Source organism: Eublepharis macularius, chromosome 11, assembly GCF_028583425.1.
Source record: "Eublepharis macularius isolate TG4126 chromosome 11, MPM_Emac_v1.0, whole genome shotgun sequence".
In the NCBI taxonomy this organism is placed as follows: domain Eukaryota; kingdom Metazoa; phylum Chordata; class Lepidosauria; order Squamata; family Eublepharidae; genus Eublepharis; species Eublepharis macularius.
Genome location: NC_072800.1, coordinates 35354599 through 35375142, shown reverse-complemented (window position 1 = coordinate 35375142; position 20544 = coordinate 35354599). Strand labels below are relative to the sequence as shown.

General features: G+C 43.5%; 1 protein-coding gene across 3 annotated transcripts in view; it reads left to right on the top strand.

Annotated features, from left to right (window-relative positions):
- NEK11 (NIMA related kinase 11) overlaps positions 1-20544 on the top strand; it is a 123468-nt gene that overhangs the window by 38103 nt on the left and 64821 nt on the right. For all 3 annotated transcript variants that reach the window (XM_054991512.1, XM_054991511.1, XM_054991513.1), the window contains exons 5-8: positions 10581-10645; positions 11521-11647; positions 15278-15427; positions 15516-15594. In XM_054991512.1, the coding sequence (XP_054847487.1) occupies positions 10581-10645; positions 11521-11647; positions 15278-15427; positions 15516-15594 (421 nt within the window). The remainder of the gene's footprint in view (positions 1-10580; positions 10646-11520; positions 11648-15277; positions 15428-15515; positions 15595-20544) is intronic.

Below are 20544 nucleotides of genomic sequence, written 5' to 3'. Positions count from 1 at the left end.
CGCCGGCGGCACCCCCCATGTGTCCGCCCACCAGGCCAAAAAGGAGTGCGCTGGTATTCCCTGCGATGGCAGGAACGTGGGTGATGACAGCGGCCGCCGGGCCTGGTGGGCACGGGGAGGCGCCGTTGAGCCGCCTCCCCTCGGGGCGGGGGGTCTGGCCACTTGCTGGCGGCACCCCCCATATGCCCGCCCGCCAGGCCAAACAGGAGTGCGCTGGTATTCCCAGCGCAGGCTGGAAGGTGTGTACTGGGGGCGGTTGCCGGGCCTGGCGGACACGGGGAGGTGGCATTGAGCCACCTCTCCTCAGGTGGCGGGGGATCTGGCCACTTGCTGGTGGCACCCCCCATGTGCCTACCCGCTAGGCCAAAAAGGAGCACGCTGGTATTCCCTGCGACGACAGGAATATGGGTGATGACGGCGGCCGCCGGGCCTGGCGGGCATGGGGAGGCAGGGGGTCTGGCCGCTTGCCAGTGGCACCCCCCATGTGCCTGCCTGCCAGGCCATAAAGGAGCATGCAGGTATTCCCGGCGCAGGCCGGACGGTGTGTATTGGGGGCGGCCGCCAGGCCTGGTGGGCACGGGGAGGTGGCAATGAGCTGCTGCCCCTCAGGGGGCAGGGGGTCTGGCCACTCGCTGGCAGCACCCCCATGTGCTCGCCTACCAGGCCAAGGAGGAGCATGCTGCTATTCCCGGTGTGGGTGGGAATGGACATGACATTCGGACGGGGGCCTGATCCCCCAGCAACTGCGGGTCCTCACCTCGGGGTCTCACTAAGGAAAATTTCGACAGCAGCTGACAATCCCTACCTTCCTGCCTTGCTGGAAAGGACCTGTCATGTGGGGGTAAGTGGGAAGATTCCCCCCCCCCAACCTCCAGGGCAAAGAGGAGTGTGCAGGTATTCCCGGGGTGGGTGGGAGAGGACCTGCCATCATGAGGAGGGGGAGGGGGAATATCCCTCAGCATCCGCGGGTCCTCACCCGAGGGTCCCACTGAGGAACAGTGCGGCGGCGGCAGCCAGCAGCTCACACCTTCCTCCCTTGCCAGAAAGGATGGGAGGGAGAGGACCTGTCATGTGGGGGGTAAGTGGGAAGATCCCTCCGCAACCTCCAGGCCAAAGAAGAGAGCTCTGGTATTCCCGGCACAGAGGGGCCGGGAATCTCTATCTGTCTCTACATACAGTTCTCCAACCATATACCATTCTCTAATTGTAACATTCATTCTCTAATGTTTGTGCATACATTCTCGTGTCTTTTGCATTATACTGATACATTCTGTACTGTTTGTCTCTTTCTCTGTTTTTGATTTTCAATCCTTTTCTCCATGGATGTGGCCTGTTCTGTTCGATTCTATATCTCCTTGATGCATTCGCATTCTGTTTCTACTTCTAGAACGGCTGATATCCGTGTCCCCCTTTCTATCTGTTTCTCTGTTTCTCCCTCTCACGGTCTATTTGCAACTTTCTATCTCTCTCTGTCTCTTCCTATGTGATTCCACCATTTATCTGAATCTATCTCTTTCTAAGTATATACCTGTCCTTTATTATTTCTTTCCATCTCTAGCTGTCTTTTTTTCTCTTTCAATAATTATGTTGTTTTCTATTTTCCTTTCTCTATCATCATCCATCTGTAGGCTTGTGTGTCCATCTTTTTCCAATGGGTTTGTTGTTGTTTTCCAATACATCTTTCTATCTGTCTCTCTGTCTTGTTCTGTCCAACATGAGGAGGAGGGGGAAGATCCCCCAGCAGCTACGGGTCCTCAACCGAGGGTCCCACTGAGGAGTAATACGGTGGCAGCCGACAGTACTCACCTTCCTGCCTTGACGGAAAGGACGGGAGTTGCGGGACACATTCCCACCCAGCTGAAAGAGGTCCCGTCAGTCCCGTTGACGGGTGCCACCACATTGTCAACCGACTGTATCCGTACACAATACAATCGGCTGCACAAGTGCAACCGAGCTGTGTAACCAAGGAGGGAGCAGTAACAGGATAGTCCCTCGTGAAGCAGGGGCTGACCTGATCCGCCGTCCTGCCTTTGCAGAAAGTAGGGGATGGGCAGGACAGGAGGCATTGTTTGGACGGGTCAGAGTGGTTCCTGAGAGGGGGAGACGGAAATGTGACAGCAGCAGCAGCAGCTGACATCGGCCACCTTTCCTGCCTTTGCGGGAAGGACATCAGTTGAGCGACCCATTCCCCCCTGCTCAGAGGGCTCTGTGTTTGCGATGGATGGAGGCACCGTGCGGCTTAACTATATGTGAAACAGTTCCTGAGCTGCTGCACAAGTGCCCAAAGGAGGCTGCCATCAGCAGCATCGCCCACCTTCCTGCCTTGCCGGAAAGGATGGAAGGGAGAGGACCTGTCATGTGGGGGGTAAGTGGGAAGATTCCCCCCCGCAACCGCCAGGCCAAAGAGGAGCACTCTGGTATTCCTGGCGTGGGAGAGAGAGGACGTGTCATTCGGACCGGGGGCCTGATCCCCCAGCCACTGCGGGTCCTCACCCAAGGGTCCCACTGAGGAACAGTGTGGCGGCAGCCGCCTCCTGAGCCATCAGCCTCGAGGTTGTAAGTGGCGCTGTCCCAGACCCCGAGGGGACAACCTCCGCCAGCGCAGCCTGCTGGAGCACTCTGCTCTCACTAGCATCACCCTCAGGGCAAAGTGATCCTCCCACTGACCCCCGCTCAGAAGAGCTGGTGGCCCCCTTTCACCCCCCAATGGATGTTTCACTGGGTGAGGAGGGAGACAGGCTCAGGTGGTGCCTCTTCAGGTGCTGAGTCAGGGCTGTCGAAGACAGGTGCTTTGGATTTTTTCCCCTGCACACCAGAACATCACAGGCACGGCACTGCACCACACGGAGGTCATCAGGAAGGGCCTGAAAATGCCTCCATACGGAGGCGTTGTAACGTCGACCGCTAACTGTCCCAGGGGAAGGAGGACGAACGGTTACAGGCTGTGCTGCGGGGCTGGACACGGATGACGGGGTGAGGGGTGGACTGAAGGAGGGGACACCACCGAGAGTTTGGGATGGGGATGGGAGGGATCTTTCATAACACACATACCATTCCTCCAGGGATCCATCGCCCACCCACCCCTCCTCAAAATGTTGAGAGAGATTCTCTCCCCCCTGCGCAAAGACCTCTTGGGCCTCCACAGCCCACATAGGTGAATTGGGGGGAGCGGGAGGACTCCCTGCGGCCCCTGAGCCACACCCCAAACTGCTTTCCACAGCTGAACCAGGAGGACTGCCATCGCACTTCACCCCACAACCACCCTTGGCAGCCAACACAAGAGGTAGACTCATTGTGCCACCAAACTAGAATTAAGGAGGACAGGAAAGGAGATGACTCTGTGTGCCCTCTGCCGTGGTGCCCACTGAGCTTGGCCCCAGGACCTGGTAGTAGCACTGGCACCAGAGGGAGGGAGGGACTAGAGCCCTAGCCCACGACTCCCACAGACCTGACCTGATCAGGCACTGATTAATAATAATCAATGTGAGCCCTCAGCCAAGGTACCCACTGAGCTTGGCCCCAGAGCCAGGCAGCAGCCCTGGAACCAGATGAGATAGAACCCTATCCCCCAAATCCAAGCTGAATTAGTCTCTCTCCCCAAAGGCTAGCAAGTGGCAAGCAAGAGCTTTGTCCCACTCCGCTGCTCGCTGAAAGTGAAACCCAGCCTGGGAGCCCACGGCTATTTATAAGCACAGGTCCCATTGAGCAACGCAGGAGGTCTGTGTTTGGCCATCAGAGCTGCCTATCAGGGTTTGCAGGGATGAGATTGGAGTGCCCGTGGCTACAGGACACCCCCTTCCCCCTCCCTCCCCTGGGTGTCTTCTCCCAACTTGTAACCACTTTGCAGCTCTGTGGTTGGAAGGAAGACCTGCCGATCAAGGTAAGCTGGGCTTCCATTCTGGTTTCCAGGGTGACAGAAGGAGCGCAGACAGAGTTCAGGCATTCCCCCGGCTCCATTGCCAGGGGAATAGATTGCTGGCGCCTGAGTGGCTGGCTTCCCGAACCGTGGCCGAACGCATCGAATCAGGCTTTTACTGACCGCTGGTTCGTTAGCCGTGGCCAATAATGAACCGCCGGATCGCAATCGCCATTTTTGTGGGGTTTTGAAGTTCGTAATGCAGTTCGTGCCCATCTCTAGTAATATCACACCTCTCAAGGATCTGCCAAACTATGGTTTTACTATAAAGTTTCTAGTGATTCCTAGAAAGCTGTGGTGGTACTTCCAGGTTTTCCCCAGAAGTGATGTCATCATGACATCGCTGATGACACTTTTCTCCCTTCTCCTGCTGTCTGCTGGAGTGTCAATAGGCATATGGCAACCCTGATTAATTTTGCATGACTACTAGTATTACTATGTGATTAATGGGAGTACCACCTTTCAGATACAGTTTTCCAAAAACGTGTTTTTAATCCTAAGCAAGGATAATTGACATGAAATGTCAAATGCAGACACTAAAATTTTAGGACTTGTTTCATTGGATCGTCATGATAGTATTGTAGAAGTGAAGGTTACTTTCATTTTGGAAAATAGATAGCCTCCTATTTAGAGTTTGATGGCTGTATTAGAATAGGATGTATACTTGAGCTCCCCAAACAATGCTTTTTGTCTATAACACAAGTCCAGATGATTAACACTTTCAGAACTAATGTATTTGCACAAAACTGTTTCAAATAAGGTCGCTCCATCTGTATGGTTTCTGGGTTGTTGTTTCTGACCAGTTCAAGACAGGCAAATATCAGGATGACTGTTTACATTTTTTAAATCTGTAAACCTAAAATCAAGAATGTCAAATTCAAATGGTTTGGAGGGCCAGACCTCCTACTCGGATGTTCAAGGGCCATGCTTCATGTTTTTCACACCTCCCCTGACCCATCTTGCATAACAGGAGAATAATTTTAAAATCCTGTGAATTGTTTGAAAATGCATCTTTGGTTAAAGCAAACAACTGGCTTTCCCAGAACATGTTTTTAAACTGTTTAGCAAAGCACCTTAAATGATGAGTTTTAAGAAACAATGTCATGTTTTACGTGTCACTGCTATTTAATAGTTCTTGTCCAGTCACATGCTGCCAGCTCAAAGGTTTTATTTTTATGTATTCATTTTCTTATTGTATCATCAATTTTTAATTCTTAGCATATTCAATTATTTATTGTGTATGTTTTTGGTCTTACATTTTGAAATGCAAGATGATAGCACAAAGAGAGAGCAGAAAGGATATTACCAATACAAATCAAGGTGCTTATGTTGACTATTCCCTGGGCTGCTGAAAAGGGATGACTAGAGGGACAGCATTTCAGGTGAGCCTGGAGTTCCAGGGAACTGGGCAAGGTGTCTCTGGTGTGCAGATGTAAACCCAATTGCTCCTTTGAGCATAAAGAAAGGGGAGAGGTGACTTTGGCTGGTTGCTAGACTTGTACATGGTTACTTTGAGAATAAAATCGGAGGACCATGTATAGGGTTGCCAGTCCCTGGATGGAGGCAGGGCATGCTTTGCCTCTGCCTCTTGTATCGTGCTGCTGTTTCAAATGGCAGTGGGAGAATTTTTTTAAAAAAATGGCCTTTGGGCCAATGGCATGATGTCATTTCAGAGGAAAACCCAGAAGTGACATCACACCTCTCTAGGGAATCATGAGAACTTGTTGGTCAATGTATAGTTTCAGTTATTACTAAAATGATGTCACATCTGGACATTTCTCTGACATCACGTCACATCATCACTGATAGTCATCTTCCAATGTTCCTGCCCATCCCAGTAGCCCACATGAACATTGCTCTGAACTCACTGGAATAAGGGTACAATATAAAATCAAATCAAATCAAATTTATTATTACGGTCCTAGACCAGCAAAAGAATTACAGGAATGATCAATGTTACAGAGATAAACTAGAGAATTCCGACTAAAAGATACCTCAGTAACATAATAGATTACATTGCCTTAAAATATTTAAAATGTTTAAAATATTTAAAATATTTAAAAATGCTTAAAATTTAAATTTCAGCATATCATAAAACTCAGGTACCATAAAACCATAGTACAAAACTGTCTTTAGTTGTTAGTAAACGAACTCCTGTTCTTTATTGCCATCCAACCAAACTTAGCAACCTTATGTGTTATGTCCTGGGATCTATCCGAGAGCATTTTTGAAAGTAGAAAAGCTCTTTGTATACCTGGATGGGCAGAAAGTATAGGCCTTATATAAACTTCTTGAAGTTGCATATGTATTTTGCAGTCGAAGATGACATGTTCTAGCGATTCTATTTTCCCATCACCACAGGGACACAGGCGTTCTTCCAGTGGCGTTCTTTTGTATCTGCCTTCCAGTACAGCTGATGGGAGAGCGTCCCAACGCATTAACGTAAAGGTTCTCCTGTGTTCGTGGTTGGCAAGGTTGAAAAGATAAGGTATAGGGGTTAGCCTAACCATGGGGTCAGGATCAAACAGTAACACCTTGAATCTGTTCAAGTCGTGTTGTCTCTCGACCTCTATTATTCTCTGCTTAATGGCCTTTTTGGCTTGATTATAACCCATACTGAGTTGCTCAGTATGGGTACAATATAAATGTGAAGAACTGAATTAAAATTTTATTTATTTATTTATTTTATTTATGGTCAGACCTGGCTTCACACTAATAGAAAGCATATGAATATGGCAATATCGTAAGCCCCTCTCTGTATGTGTTTAAACACAAAAATACTGCCCTGCAAGGCAGGGAAATGGCTGTAAGATCCTGGCTGGGAGCTGGAAAATTACTGACGTATGAGTTGCCAAGTGAGACTAGCTTTCAGCCCCATGACTCAGAAATGTGCAAAAGATCCTAAGACAATAGGCTCTTCCAGGAGTTCCTGAATTAATCTCCCTAACACACCTTGCCAATGTTCTCCTTATCCACTCTCCCATTCCAGGCTATTCAGGGCTCTGATAGCCTCACCTATCCAGCCATTGTGGGTTGTCAATCATCTTTGATAATTTTAGTTTTGCCCAAGAAGTCTTGATCAAACCTTCCCAGTTTTATTGTCTCGCCCCGGAGACAGCTTCCAAGCTCTTTGTCTCATGCTGGAGACAACTTTCCAGTATTGTATACTTTTATGGTGGCTGCTCTATATATTACTCGGGCCATATAGTTAAAAAATAATTTGGACTACTCTCTGGGCAGGAAAAGGAACGTGCTGCACAGAACTGTTCTTCCCAGTAGAGGGGCTCCAGGCAATTAGAAAGTCTGAACAATTAAAAAAAAAGACCTCAGGGGGTGGAGGGACCTAGAAATGAGGCTTGATCCATGATACCAATTTCCAATCCTGTTTCAGATCTAGAATTGAAAGTAGGTTTAGGAGTCAGGCTTGGCTGTAGCATTGTGTATGCCCTCCCACACCCCTCCCCTCTTATGCACAAGTTCTTCTCACCCCCTAGCATTTCCAGGTCTTCCTGGTGGGAGTGGGAGTCCTAGTACTCACTGGACCTCTTTGCTTGCAGGCTTTGTACGCATTTCTGGCCTCTGCGTGACAACATCATTTCTGGAAGTGATGTCATTGCATTGGCTGCAGGAGTACTCCCACACTTCACAAAGGGCTGATTCTCAAAATTGGCCCTATGTGAAGCATGGGAGCACTCCTGCAGCCAGCACGATGATGTGTGTGTGCACCACACATTTGCCCAGGTTGCCTGCTAGTGGCAGGTGATTGCTTGTGGCTTGCCAAGTCCCACTGATCACCAGTGATCAGCAGGCATGGAGGCAAACTGCTGGGAGTTTGTTTGCCTTTGGTAGGCACCTGGGAACCCTACTCCTCATTACCTAATTTTGGTCTTCCTGAATTGCTGAGAACTAGACACTGTTTAGGTTTTGCTTGCATTCTTCATTTAGGTAGAAAAGGGGTTAGGTGAAGCCTAGGTCAGCTCTGTGCAGTTTAACAGACCTTTCCACAATAATCAGCTTTATTCTGCTTGAGTTGCTTGCTTGTCTCAGTGGAAAATTTATTTAGCAAGTGATGAAGGAAGGCCTCCCATAGATAATTGTTGTGTCTTCTGTGCTGCCCCACATGGGAACTGCGCATGCACAGGCCAGCTGCGGATATTCCAAAGCTCCTAAAAGTGTGAGACACTCACCTTGCCTTTTCATGTGCTTTCCCCCCTGGTGCGCCTATAAAAGGCAGGGCTAGTGGCTCCTTCCTTCAGTTCTTTATTAGTCGCTGCTGAAGAAGGACGTACCTGAAGCTAGCTCCTCAATTCCAATCGATCCATGCGAGTCTGGTCCTTTGGGTCCATGGTATCCAAAGGGCTCTTCAAATAGTGTTCACATTGTGGGACTAAGATGGCTCAATTTGATGGACACGAGAAGTGTTTCCTCTGCTTAGGCAAGGGACAAGACACTGTATGGGTCAAACACATTTGTAGATTTGGAAGACACTGGAAATAGAGTTGCCATGTTTCCAGTGGAGATGAGAGATTTCTCTCTCACACACACACACCCCACAGGTGTATTCTGCCAGCATTCCAGCAGCCAGTGGGAGAATTTTAAAAAAATACCATCAGCGATGGCATGATGTCACTTCTAGGGGGAGAAACGGAAGTGACATCAAACCTCTCTAGGATTCGTCAGATACCTTGTGGTTTTTGTGGGGGGTAAAAGAGCCATAACGTTTCTTACAAAATGAAATTTAATGCTCAGTGTCTAAACAATTCATTTTGGAACACCAGTTTTATGTTTTCATATTTACCACTATTGAATTTTAATTTGTCCAGTTACAGACTATTGATTTGACAATTTTACTTCTATTTGTACATTTTCATTGTTTCATCATTAATTTTTAATTATGAGCATGTTCATTTATTTACTATGTATATTTTAGATCTTATGATGCACTGGAAATACTAAATATGAATAAAACAATTAATGTTAACAGTGTTCAGGGCCTAACCAGATGTGACATTTTCCACATGTACATTCAGAGGTACATGCAAGGAGGAAAAATAGGAGAGTGATTCAGTGTCATGCCAGTGTGCCATGTAACTTCCATTGCAAAACCAGAGGTGACATAATTATGTTGGGGCAGTGCTCTAGGATTCATCCCAAACTCTGTGGTGCTGCTATCCCTTCTGATTTCACACCAGAAGTAAAGTTGCACATTGGCATGACACTGAATCACTCCTCTATTTTCTCCCCACCACTCTGTTGAGTTGCTGCAGGGAAAGGGGATCTAAGCTGGCGCAGGCTACCACCCCTAACAAGATGGTAGGTAGAGAGGAGGATGCTGTATCTTATAACAAGCGGGAAAGCCTTTGGGAGAGACTTTGATTGGAAAAACGACTTACAGGGAATGGATTAAGCCCTGCTCTTTATTGCTGTGTTCAAATTCATTGCATCTTTGGACTACATATTAGTTTTTAAAAAATGGGAATTTGCTCATGCACCTTCTAGTTAACTAGTTTGGCCCTGACTCTTCTGACAAAAGTTTTGAAATAGTTGGCAACCCTGTTAGAGCATACCCAACTTTTTCAGTCTAATTCTCATTCCACTGCTTTTTCACTCCACATTACTTAGCAAATCCAACTAAACTATTCAGTTCCCATAACAGTTACAGCAAGGGCACCCCAACGTGTGTCCATGGGCACCATGGCACCTACAGACCCTTTCCTGTTGGTTCCCCAAGTGTTTTGAAAAGTGGGTGGGGCCAGGTAGAGCTTTTGCCCAGCAGGGCTTCTCATTGGCCATTGGAAGAATGATAAAACTGCGGATTTTTAAAAATACATTGCTTTAGCAACAGCTGCCACCACAGCACAAGGATCTTTACTGCATTACTGATTATGTATACAAGAAAATATTTTTAAACAATATTTTTAAAAGCATCCTGTTAAACAGCTTATGCCTGAAATGTTGAAAAGTTCCTATTAGAGTTGTATATAAGCTCCCTCCCTGACATTTTGTACTTGGCTCTGCCTCCAGAGGCAGCCATTTTTTGGTTTCACCCTCTGCACCGTGTCAGAATTCCAAAGGTGCTCACAGGCTAAAAAAGGTTAGGGAACCCTGGACGAATGTGATCTTGCATGTGTAGGATGCCTCATTGATATCAGTGGAGGATAACAACTCCTTGTATCAAAGGATTCCAGTTATTGGGGCAATATTTACAGACATGTCTGTCAAAATTTCTATACCTATATGAAATGGTTAAATTCATGTTAATTGGCAAAGATCCATCAAGTCATGCTAAACACTCACTAAAACTGTATGCATCGAGGCAGATGTTTTGATTTACATTTTTCGCTTGGCATCCTCTCTAGTCAAACAGGAAAACTGTGTTTAAAATATTGCTTTTAAATATATATATATACAGTTTGAAGTACATTGGCTGATGGGCTACAAAAGAATTGTAGAGTTGCAGCCACCCTTTTCTTACTTACGTGTGTCTTTGTCTAGTGGCCATTATTTAGAAGTAAGTTCCAGAAAGATCAGTGGTACACTCTTCAGAGTTAGGTGTTTAGGAGCAAGGTGTTTATTCACAATGATAGTTTAAAAACCTATTGATGAGAATAATTCACAATTGTTTTGCCCAGTCGACAAAAACTATATTTTACTTTGTTTTCAGGAGAATACTTCACAGAGATTTAAAAGCTAAGAATATATTTTTGAAAAACAACCTCCTTAAAATTGGTAAGATTTTATAGTCATGACATGACTTCATTACTCTGTAAAATCCCCTTTTGCTTATTATAAATACATTGTTTGAAAGTTGCCGTCTGCCTTCTCAAGGTGTATGTCTCATAATGAAGACAGTTATAAGGGGAGGGGGAAATAGACTGCCTGCTAACTCCTTGTAAGAATGTGAGCAAAGCTTGGGATAATTGTCCCTTTTATTAAATATCATCAGTTGTAGACTGAGTTCTGACCACATCTGGAAAGAGCAGAGTTGCTAATAACAGCTAGAGAAATTTGCAACAATTGCAAGTGATAACATTTCTCTCATTGCCAGACCAAGCCAAACTTATAGCCACAGCAGGTTTCAGCAAAAGTATGTGGGGGTGATACTTATGATTCTATTTGAATTCCTAATATTACCCTTTGAAATGATTGAGAGTACATCAGTTACTCAAGGTAATACCTGATTGGGAGGCTCAATTTGTGCCAGTGACATCAAGAAGAAACACCATGGCTTGGATTCCGTAGAAAAGATCCGCACAGCAAAGGGTGTGCGTGTGTCATTTTTGCTCATTCTCCCCTCCAGCACCCTTTCAGTTCTCCTTCATGCTGCTCCTTGTAAGTCACCGGTCCCTCAGAAGCAGCATATTTAGGGAGTATTTTGGGCTGCAATGAGAGGTGGGGAGGCAGGGAAGTCACACTTCTGTGTCCAGAAGTTTTCAGCAGGATCTAGCCCAATATTGTCTCTCAAAAACTCTCTGAGCCACATGCATTTTAAAAAATTAAATAGATAAAAATGCAGAAGAATAAAATTTAGCTTAGTTTCCCCTTCTTGTTTCATCAGCTTCCCTCCTCCCTTCAAGTAACTAAATGTAAACATATTTTTCAAGGGGACTTCGGAGTTTCTCGCCTCTTGATGGGATCTTGTGATTTAGCAACTACTTTTACTGGGACGCCTTTTTATATGAGCCCTGAGGCACTGCAACACCAGGGCTATGACACAAAATCAGACATCTGGTGAGTAGGCAGCATTCTCTTTCAAATGAATTATTGGTTTAAGCATTGATTTAAGCACTGGTTTTCTAGGTCGTCCTCTGTTTGTTGATGTTCTTATCTCTGGGGGGGAAATGCAATTATTTGAACAAATATGGAGCCATGCTGCTGTCATGTTTCTGCTGCAAGATTAGCTCCGCTCAAGGACATAGGCTTTTCATCCTGGTGGTCTGATAACCTAGAATTCCCTGTGTTACCACTATTTCTGCTCAACAATTTTTTTATTACTTATAGTATATTAATCTGATTTATCTGGATCATTTAAACTTGATGCTTCTAAAAAAGTCAGAAGAGGACTACACAAGTGACTAATTTTGACAGATCTGCTCTTATCCAGTGTAAGAGCCAAGCTACAAGTGACGCCTGACACAGGTTGGACACTTGTCAGCTTCCCTCAAGTTTTGATGGGAAATGTAGGCATCCTGGTCTTGCAGCTGTAATGGAGAGCCAAGCTGTAAAACCAGGACGCCTACATTTCCCATCAAAACTTGAGGGAAGCTGACAAGTGTCCAACCTGTGTAAGGTGTCACTTGTAGCCTGGCTCTAAGAAAAGCTATCAACGAAAAAACGGATCCTTTATTAAAAGATGCTATTATTTGATTCCCTTTAGGAAGTCATAGACCTGTAATCTGTAGTTCATTGTTAGTGTTCTGTGCAATCCTACATGTGCGAGCCGGCACATGTGCGGGCCTGTGAATTGATAGGTTCTGTGGCTTTAAATCAGGAAGAGGGGTACTTTCCCCTTCCAGAGCACCTGCACAGCTGTTTCCTGCCCAAACAGTCCACGCTCTAGGAAGAGTGGTGCCCCAACCTTCAGTTTCTGGCCGTTTTCACACTGCTTACCAGCCACGGAACATCATGCCAAGTGAAAAATCGCGCCAGAAAGACGCTGTCGTTCCGGGAGCTTGGTGTGATGTTCCATGGCCAATAAGCAGTGTGAAAATGGCCTCTCTTTCATCACAGGTCTTGGACCTCCACGTGCTGTCGCCTGAGAGAGAGGAAGAAAGAAAGATTTGTGAGATTATGACTGAAAAAACATTATTTGAAAAGCGCATACAATGCAGCACCAAAATGACCAAGGCAGATGATCATTGTCTTTCCCTTATCTGCTTGGGAGAAGGGCAAAATGTAGGCACCTGCAAGCAATGTCAGGTCTTCACATCTAAAGCCTGTGCTGAAAGAGCTGCCTGGCTCAAGGCAGTTTGCCTCTCTCCAGCCCTGAAGCAAGGTTTTCCACCTTGGCCTAACACTGTTTATTGTAGGCCAGCTGAGATGCCAGTTCTGTCCCCATATTCACTCCAATAACACAATCACTGGACCTAACAGCACCAGTTACACCATCTCAGGTTCATTCACATGTTCATTTTCCTATCAAGTGTCAACAATACCCTTCCACTGTCTACACTGGACAAACAGAATAAATGGACATAAATTGGACATCAAAAATTACAACACTCAAAAACCAGTGGGAGAACATTTTAATTTTCCAGGATATTCCATTGCTCACCCAAAAGTTGCTGTCCCCAAACAAAGAAGTTTCTTTTTTCTTTTTCTTTTTAAAAATATTTTTATTAGTTTTCCATTAGGGGTAGGGGAAAGGGGGAAAACAAGAGAGAAAAATATCATACATTCTGCTTAAGACAGCATTCTGCTTATCCGCATTTTCCATACTGCTAATCACTTAACTGTGATTGCTAGTAAGAAATTACAATATTGCCTCCATATAATTACTACATTCAAATCTTTATATTTGTTTCTCATCCAGTTGTAAAAGGGGGTCCATGGTATAGCAAAGTCTTCCATTTGTCCTTTCATTAGTAAAGTTAGTTTGTCTAGTTCCGCAGTCTCCATTATCTTCGCTATTAGCTCCTCCTGCTGGGGTATTACTGTCTTTTCCAATAAAACGCTAGTAGAATTCTTGCTGCTGTCACTACATGTATAGTAAAATATTTCTCATCTTTGTCCAAATCTTCTGGCATACAGTTTAACAAAAATATTTCAGATTTCAATGGAATTACAATCTGTAAAATTGTTTGTAAAAGTCTATGAACCATTATCCAAAATTTATGTACCTCGTTGCAAGACCACCACATATGATAAAATGTTCCCTTATGTTTCTCACACTTCCAGCAGTTATTAGATACATTTTAGCAAGTCTAGCCAACGTTAAATGCCATCTATAGAATATCATATATAAGTTCTCTTTTAAACGCCACTGACTTGGTTATTTTAACATTCACTTTCCATATCTTATTCCATTGCATTGGAATACTATATTCCATTGCATACTATATTCCATACTATATTCCATTGCATTGGAATACTATCAATACTATCAATACTATATCCTAAATGTTGTGTCCATTTGTTCTTATATTCTTCTACCCCCTCGTTTTTCTTCTTCATTTGCATTAGAAATACATACATCTTTTTAATCAGTTTTTCATCCGAGTTACATAACAGTTTTCAAAAGTATTTTGTTCTAAGTGGAAACCTCCCAATTTTTTATCTTTGTTGTACCTAGATTCTACCAGGGTCTTTGACCAACCAAAGAAGTTTCAAGGGCAGATCATAATATGAGATTGCTGAATTTGAATTCATTTACAAGTTCAGAAGAATGGAACTCCTAGGGCTGAATAGGATTCTTATCTCACTGCAGTTTTAGTTGGATTGCTATGTTGGTCTGCTGTACAACAACAGGGTTTGATAACAGTGGCATCGTAGAGACAAAGATTTTCAGCATGTAAGTTTTCAAGAGTCAGAGTTTCATTCTTCTTGTCTGAAGAAGGGAGCTCTGACTCTCAGAAGCTTACACCCTGAAAATCTTGTTGGCCTCTAAGGTGCCACTAGACTCGAATCCTGCTTATCTCACTACAGCTGCTAATTTCTGCTCTAATGAAGCTGCATTGTACCTTTATATCTACTCTAATCAAGCTGCATTGTACCTTTACATCTCCCTTCTTTGCCTCAACCTCCCCCCCCACACCTCCTAACTGGGATATAAAGGCTCAGAAATCTCTACTCCTCCCTGTATCTGAAGAAGGGAGCTTTGACTCTCAGCAACTTATACCCTTGAAAAATCTTATTGGTGTCTAAGGTGCCGCTGGACAAATACTGCTGTTCTACTGCAGAGCAGACAACACAGCTACCTACCTGAAATTAGCAGCAGCTCAGTAGCTGTGTATCTGTGTAGTGCTGCAGCGGTGGTCCTGGCTGCTCCAATGCCCCCTTCCAACACCAACAGATTATGGTGTTGTCTCCTTCTTCCCTTTCAGTGCTACTTGGATAGGAGGACTAGGGACATCCTTGGATACCAGTGCACGTATTACACCAAAAAAGTCATAACTGTTTTATATTATACAGCATTATACTACTCACACAATCCAATTTTGCTTGATAAGCCCTATGGAAATGGTAGAACAACCTTTGCAAACATGAATGATTATTCTGTAACTTAAATATGTGTTTTATTTCAGTCAAATGGGATGTAGTTTTTAATGATCAGGGTAAAAGGAAAGCAAGATTGGAAATAGTCACTAGGCTCTGAATTTCAAATATCTCCTTATCTTTGAATCATTTTGTTTCTTCTTCCAGGTCACTAGGATGCATTTTGTATGAGATGTGCTGTTTGGATCATGCTTTTACTGGTCACAATTTTTTGTCTGTTGTTCTAAAAATTGTAGAGAACAATGCACCATCTCTTCCAGATTCCTATCCAAGTAAACTTAACACAATTCTGCACAGGTAGGTGTTTTTTAAAGGTTGTATCAGCTCTAGCAGTTCCAGTTGACATGAGAATCAGTGGGGTAATCTCATATCATTAATATTTCAGCATGCTGAGCAAGGACCCTGCAATGAGGCCGTCAGCTGCAGAGATTTTAAGAATTTCCTACATCGATACTCAGATCCAGGTACCTAAAATGAGAAAATACGTGTGTGTGTGTGAAACTGTATATTTTAAAGAATGAATTAAGGAAAAAGCAGCATGTTGGAAAGAAATGAGTTGCATAAAATACTAACAGAGACAGAGCAATCCTAAGCAGAGTTACACTCCATTGAAATCAAGGAAGCATGTGACTTCCTGTTTGGGATCCATGGAGGTCTAACGCAGCTCCACTTGCGGAGCTGACCGGACTGCCGTTTTAACCGGCCGGCGGGGTGAAAATAGCCCGCGGCCGACTGCTCTCAGGCGGGGAGCAGGCAAAGAACGCTCAAGACCCTAGGGTGAGCTAGATCTCGGACGAGGGGGAGCTCTTCACAACGAGTCTCCCCCCGATCCTTGAGGTCCCACCTTGCGACGGGTCGGCTATAATCTCTGCGGCAGTTTTGGGGCCAATTCGGCTGGCATAAGACCTACATACCCAAGCATCGATTGGGGGAAGAAGCTGAGAGGAGAACTTAAAATCGAAACAGCGATTACAACCCGAGAAAAGTGAAGAGAAGGTAAAGATCATTATCTTCTGAGACGGGACAGATTGATAAAAACAGAGAGGAAAAAAAGTAGATTTTTAAACTGCAACAGACTAGTGAAAAGGAGGGGAAGACTCGGCAGGAATTGAATTTAAAAAGAGACTAAGTTTAAAGAAGTTATTAAAGAAATGGGACTATTGTTTTGAATACCTGTGGCTTTGGAGCTGTGAGAAAAAGACACCATCGCGAGATCTGCTGTGGGAAGACGGGAGACAGGAAGTGCGTAATAACAATAGAGTGGCTGGAGAGAAGCGGCCCTTGCTGGAGGGCAGGAAGTAGGGAATCGCCATTTTTGAAAGGGGAAGGGTCGCGGCTTCAGCGGAAGAGGAAGTAGGCCATCTTGGATTACAAAATCATAGAGAAACCATAGAGAAAAGACGCCCGACATTTTGGACTCTTTAAAATTTAATTTCTATAAGAAGACCGGGACATTTAAAATAGAAAAACGTTAAATTTTACGCCACGGAGTTAAGGAAGAGAGCGGATTCGTGGGAGCGAGCTAAAGCAAGCCCCACGATGTCAAAAAAAGAGTGGCAATCGGCAATAGAAAACCTGGATAAAAACCTGGACAAAAAACTTTTAGATATGATTAAAGAACTTAAGGACACGAAATTGGAGCTGATAAAAGAGGTTAAAGAGGTTACACAGACAGTAAAATCGGAGCTGTCAGAAGTGAAAAAAGGTATGGAAACAATACGAAGTGAATTACAAGGAACGCAGCAGAGAGTTAAAACAGTAGAAGACGCGATGGAGAATTTAGCAGACACGCAACAAACAGAGATGAGATTGGTGAAGGGGAGAATGTCAGTTGCAGAAACTAAACATATGGAGAAGCAGCTACGTTTTCGTGGCTTGCCAGAAGTGGAAGGAAAGTCAGCGCAAGAACAGATGACTGAGGTGTTGGCTGAGTACCTGGGGAAGGAGGAGGAGGAAGTTGTGGCTATCCTAGATGTGGCATACCGTGTGAATTCGAGAATAGCAACCCAGAGGAAACTACCAAGAGATGTGATTGTGCAGTTTACAACACGAAATATGAAAGAGAGGATTGTGACAAAACAGTTTCAAGATCCATTGGAGATTGATGGCAAGACGATTATTATAATGAAGGAACTGCCTAGATCAGTGTTACTGGACCGGAAAAAATATAAAGTGCTAATTCAGATTTTGAAGGACATGAAAATCAGGTACAGATGGGAGTTACCGGAAGGAGTGTCCTTTGAGTTTGGAGGGGCCAAAAAACGCATCAGATCTGAGCGAGAGATGGAGCGATTTATTAAGGACAATGAAAAAGACTTACCAACAAGATCATGAGTATGGAGTGTAAAGTATTATCTTGGAATGTAAATGGACTAAACTCACCGAATAAGAGGAAAAATACTTTTCACTGGCTACTAAAACAAAAATGTGACATTGTTTGTTTGCAAGAGACCCATATCAGAAAGCAGGATGTAAAATATTTAAAATCTGGAAAATTGGGCAAAGAATATGTAGCGGCCTCTAACAAGAAAAAAAGAGGAGTGGTGTTGTACATAAAAGAGGAGCTACAGCCAAAATTTGTTATGAGAGATGTGGAAGCTAGATTTGTAGCAGTGGAATGTATTTGGAATTTAAAGAGAGTGTTGGTAGTCGGACTTTATGCACCTAACGGTGCAAAAGAAAGCTTCTTTGAGGATTTAAGGAAGCATTTAGACGATCTTGCATACGACCAGATAATTCTTGCTGGAGACTTCAATGGAGTGACAGACTTGGAACTAGACAAAAAGACTACAACGGCACAAAAGAAAAGAGGACTATTACCAAAGCTTTTTTTTGAGTTGATTCAACAAGAGACTCTTGAAGATGTATGGAGGAGAGAATATCCTAAAAGCAGACAGTTTACTTTTTATTCTGCAAGGCATTCTACATTATCAAGAATTGATATGATCTGGGCCTCAAAAGACTTAGCATTATGGACTAAGGAGGTAGAAATAATGCCTATGGTAGGCTCAGATCATAACCCAATTATGTGGAAATTTGGAAAAAAGAGAAAAAGGAAAGCATGGAGAATAAATGAGGACTTGTTACAGGAAAGAGAGAATATGGAAATACTGAGAAGAGAGACAAAGTTTTTTATACAATACAACGTGAATAAAGAAGTACCAACCAATAAAGTTTGGGATGCTTACAAGGCGGTTGTAAGGGGCATACTAATGGACTTAAATGGTAGAGCAAGAAAGAAGAAAGAGGAGAAAAGACAAGAGATTGAGGAGAAAATAAAAGCCAAAGAAATACAGCTAAAAAAGAGACCAGGGAAAAAGAAGGTATACCAGGAAATTAAAATACTTCAAGAACAGCTAACAGCAATGAGCAATAAAGAATTGGAGTGGAATCTCAAAAGACTGAATCAAAAAGCGTTTGAGGGTGCTAATAAACCTGGGAAGTACCTGGCATGGCAATTGAAGAAGAAAAGGGAAAAGAAGATAATAAATAAAATTTGCGAAGATAACAAAACGTATTTGGAGCAGGCTACCATTAGTAGAGCCTTTTATAAATTTTACGCTAAGCTGTATAATAAAAAGTAAACAAAGAATCAATAGCGTCATATTTGGAGAAAACCAAACTTCCAGAAATCTCGGAAGCTTGGAGAAATAAGTTGAATAGTGAAGTAACTGACGAGGAAATAAGTAAGGCAATACAATCTGCAAATCTAGGAAAGGCGCCAGGGCCAGATGGACTTACGGCTAAATTCTATAAGACAATGGCTAATGAACTGGCACCATTCCTAAAAGAGGTGATGAATAGGGTTTTAAGGGATCAAAGGATTCCAGAAACTTGGAGTGAAGCGAATATATCATTGATCCCAAAAGAGGGCCAAGACCTGACTAATGTGAAAAATTATAGACCTATATCGCTACTCAACAATGACTATAAAATTTTTGCGAAGATATTGGCGGAGAGATTGAAGGGGTGGCTCTCGGAAGTCATAGAGGAGGAACAAGCAGGCTTTTTGCCAGACAGACAAATAAGAGACAACTTAAGGACAGTGATCAATGCTATTGAGTATTATGACAAGCGTTGTGACAAAGAGGTTGGTTTCTTCTTTGTTGACGCTGAAAAAGCGTTTGACAATTTAAACTGGGACTTTATGTTTGCCACTATGGAAAAGCTACAATTGGGAGAAAGATTCATCAGAGCAATTAAGGAAATTTATAGAGACCAGACTGCAGCAATTGTGGTGAATGATGAATTGACCAAGAAATTGACGATAAGTAAAGGAACAAGACAAGGTTGCCCGTTATCTCCATTGTTGTTCATTTTAGTATTGGAGATTCTGATGATACAAATACGTCAAGATGATGAAATTCGTGGAATAAAAATAAAGGACTATTCATATAAGGTCAGAGCATTTGCGGATGACATAATGTTAATTGTAGAGGACCCATTGGAGAACATGCCAAGAGTGATAGATAAGATCAAGGAGTTTGGAGACTTGGCAGGTTTCTTCATTAACAAAAAGAAGTCAAAGATATTATGCAAAAATATGACTAAGCAGAAACAACAATTGTTAATGGAAACAACGGATTGTGAAGTAACAAGTAAAGTGAAATATTTGGGAGTCGAATTAACTGCAAAGAACATAGATCTATTCAAAAACAATTATGAAAAACTATGGACTCAGATAGAGAGAGACTTGATTAAATGGAATAGATTGAATTTGTCATGGTTGGGCAGGATTGCAGCAGTTAAGATGAATGTGTTACCAAGAGTAATGTTTTTGCTACAGACAATACCAATCATCAGAGACTCCAAACAATTTGAAAAATGGCAGAGGAAAATATCAGATTTTGTTTGGGCAGGCAAGAAGCCTCGAGTGAAAGTGAAAGTTTTACAAGATGCAAAGGAAAGAGGCGGAATGCAACTGCCCAATCTGAGACTTTATCATGATGCAATCTGCCTAGTTTGGTTGAAAGAATGGATGACATTAAAGAACAAGAAACTATTAGCCCTAGAGGGATATAAAAAAATATTTGGATGGCATGCATATTTATGGCATGACAAAGTAAAGGTCAACTCGATGTTCCTGCATCACTTTGTTCGGAGAAGTCTATACATAATCTGGAAGAAGTACAGAATTTATCTACAAGAAGGAACCCCTTTGTGGGTGGTTCCATATGAGGTGATAGACCCGAGAGCTGTTGATAATGAACAACAATGTTTAACGTATAAAGAAATAACTAAAACTGAAGCATCCAAACTTAGAATAAAGACACAAGAGGAACTATCACCTAACTACGATTGGTTCCAGTATAGACAGATCAGAGACTTATATAATTCGGACTCTGTAAAGGGAGGTATACGAATAGAGAATTCGGAACTAGAGCAGACCCTTCTTAAAGAAGATAAGAAAAGAA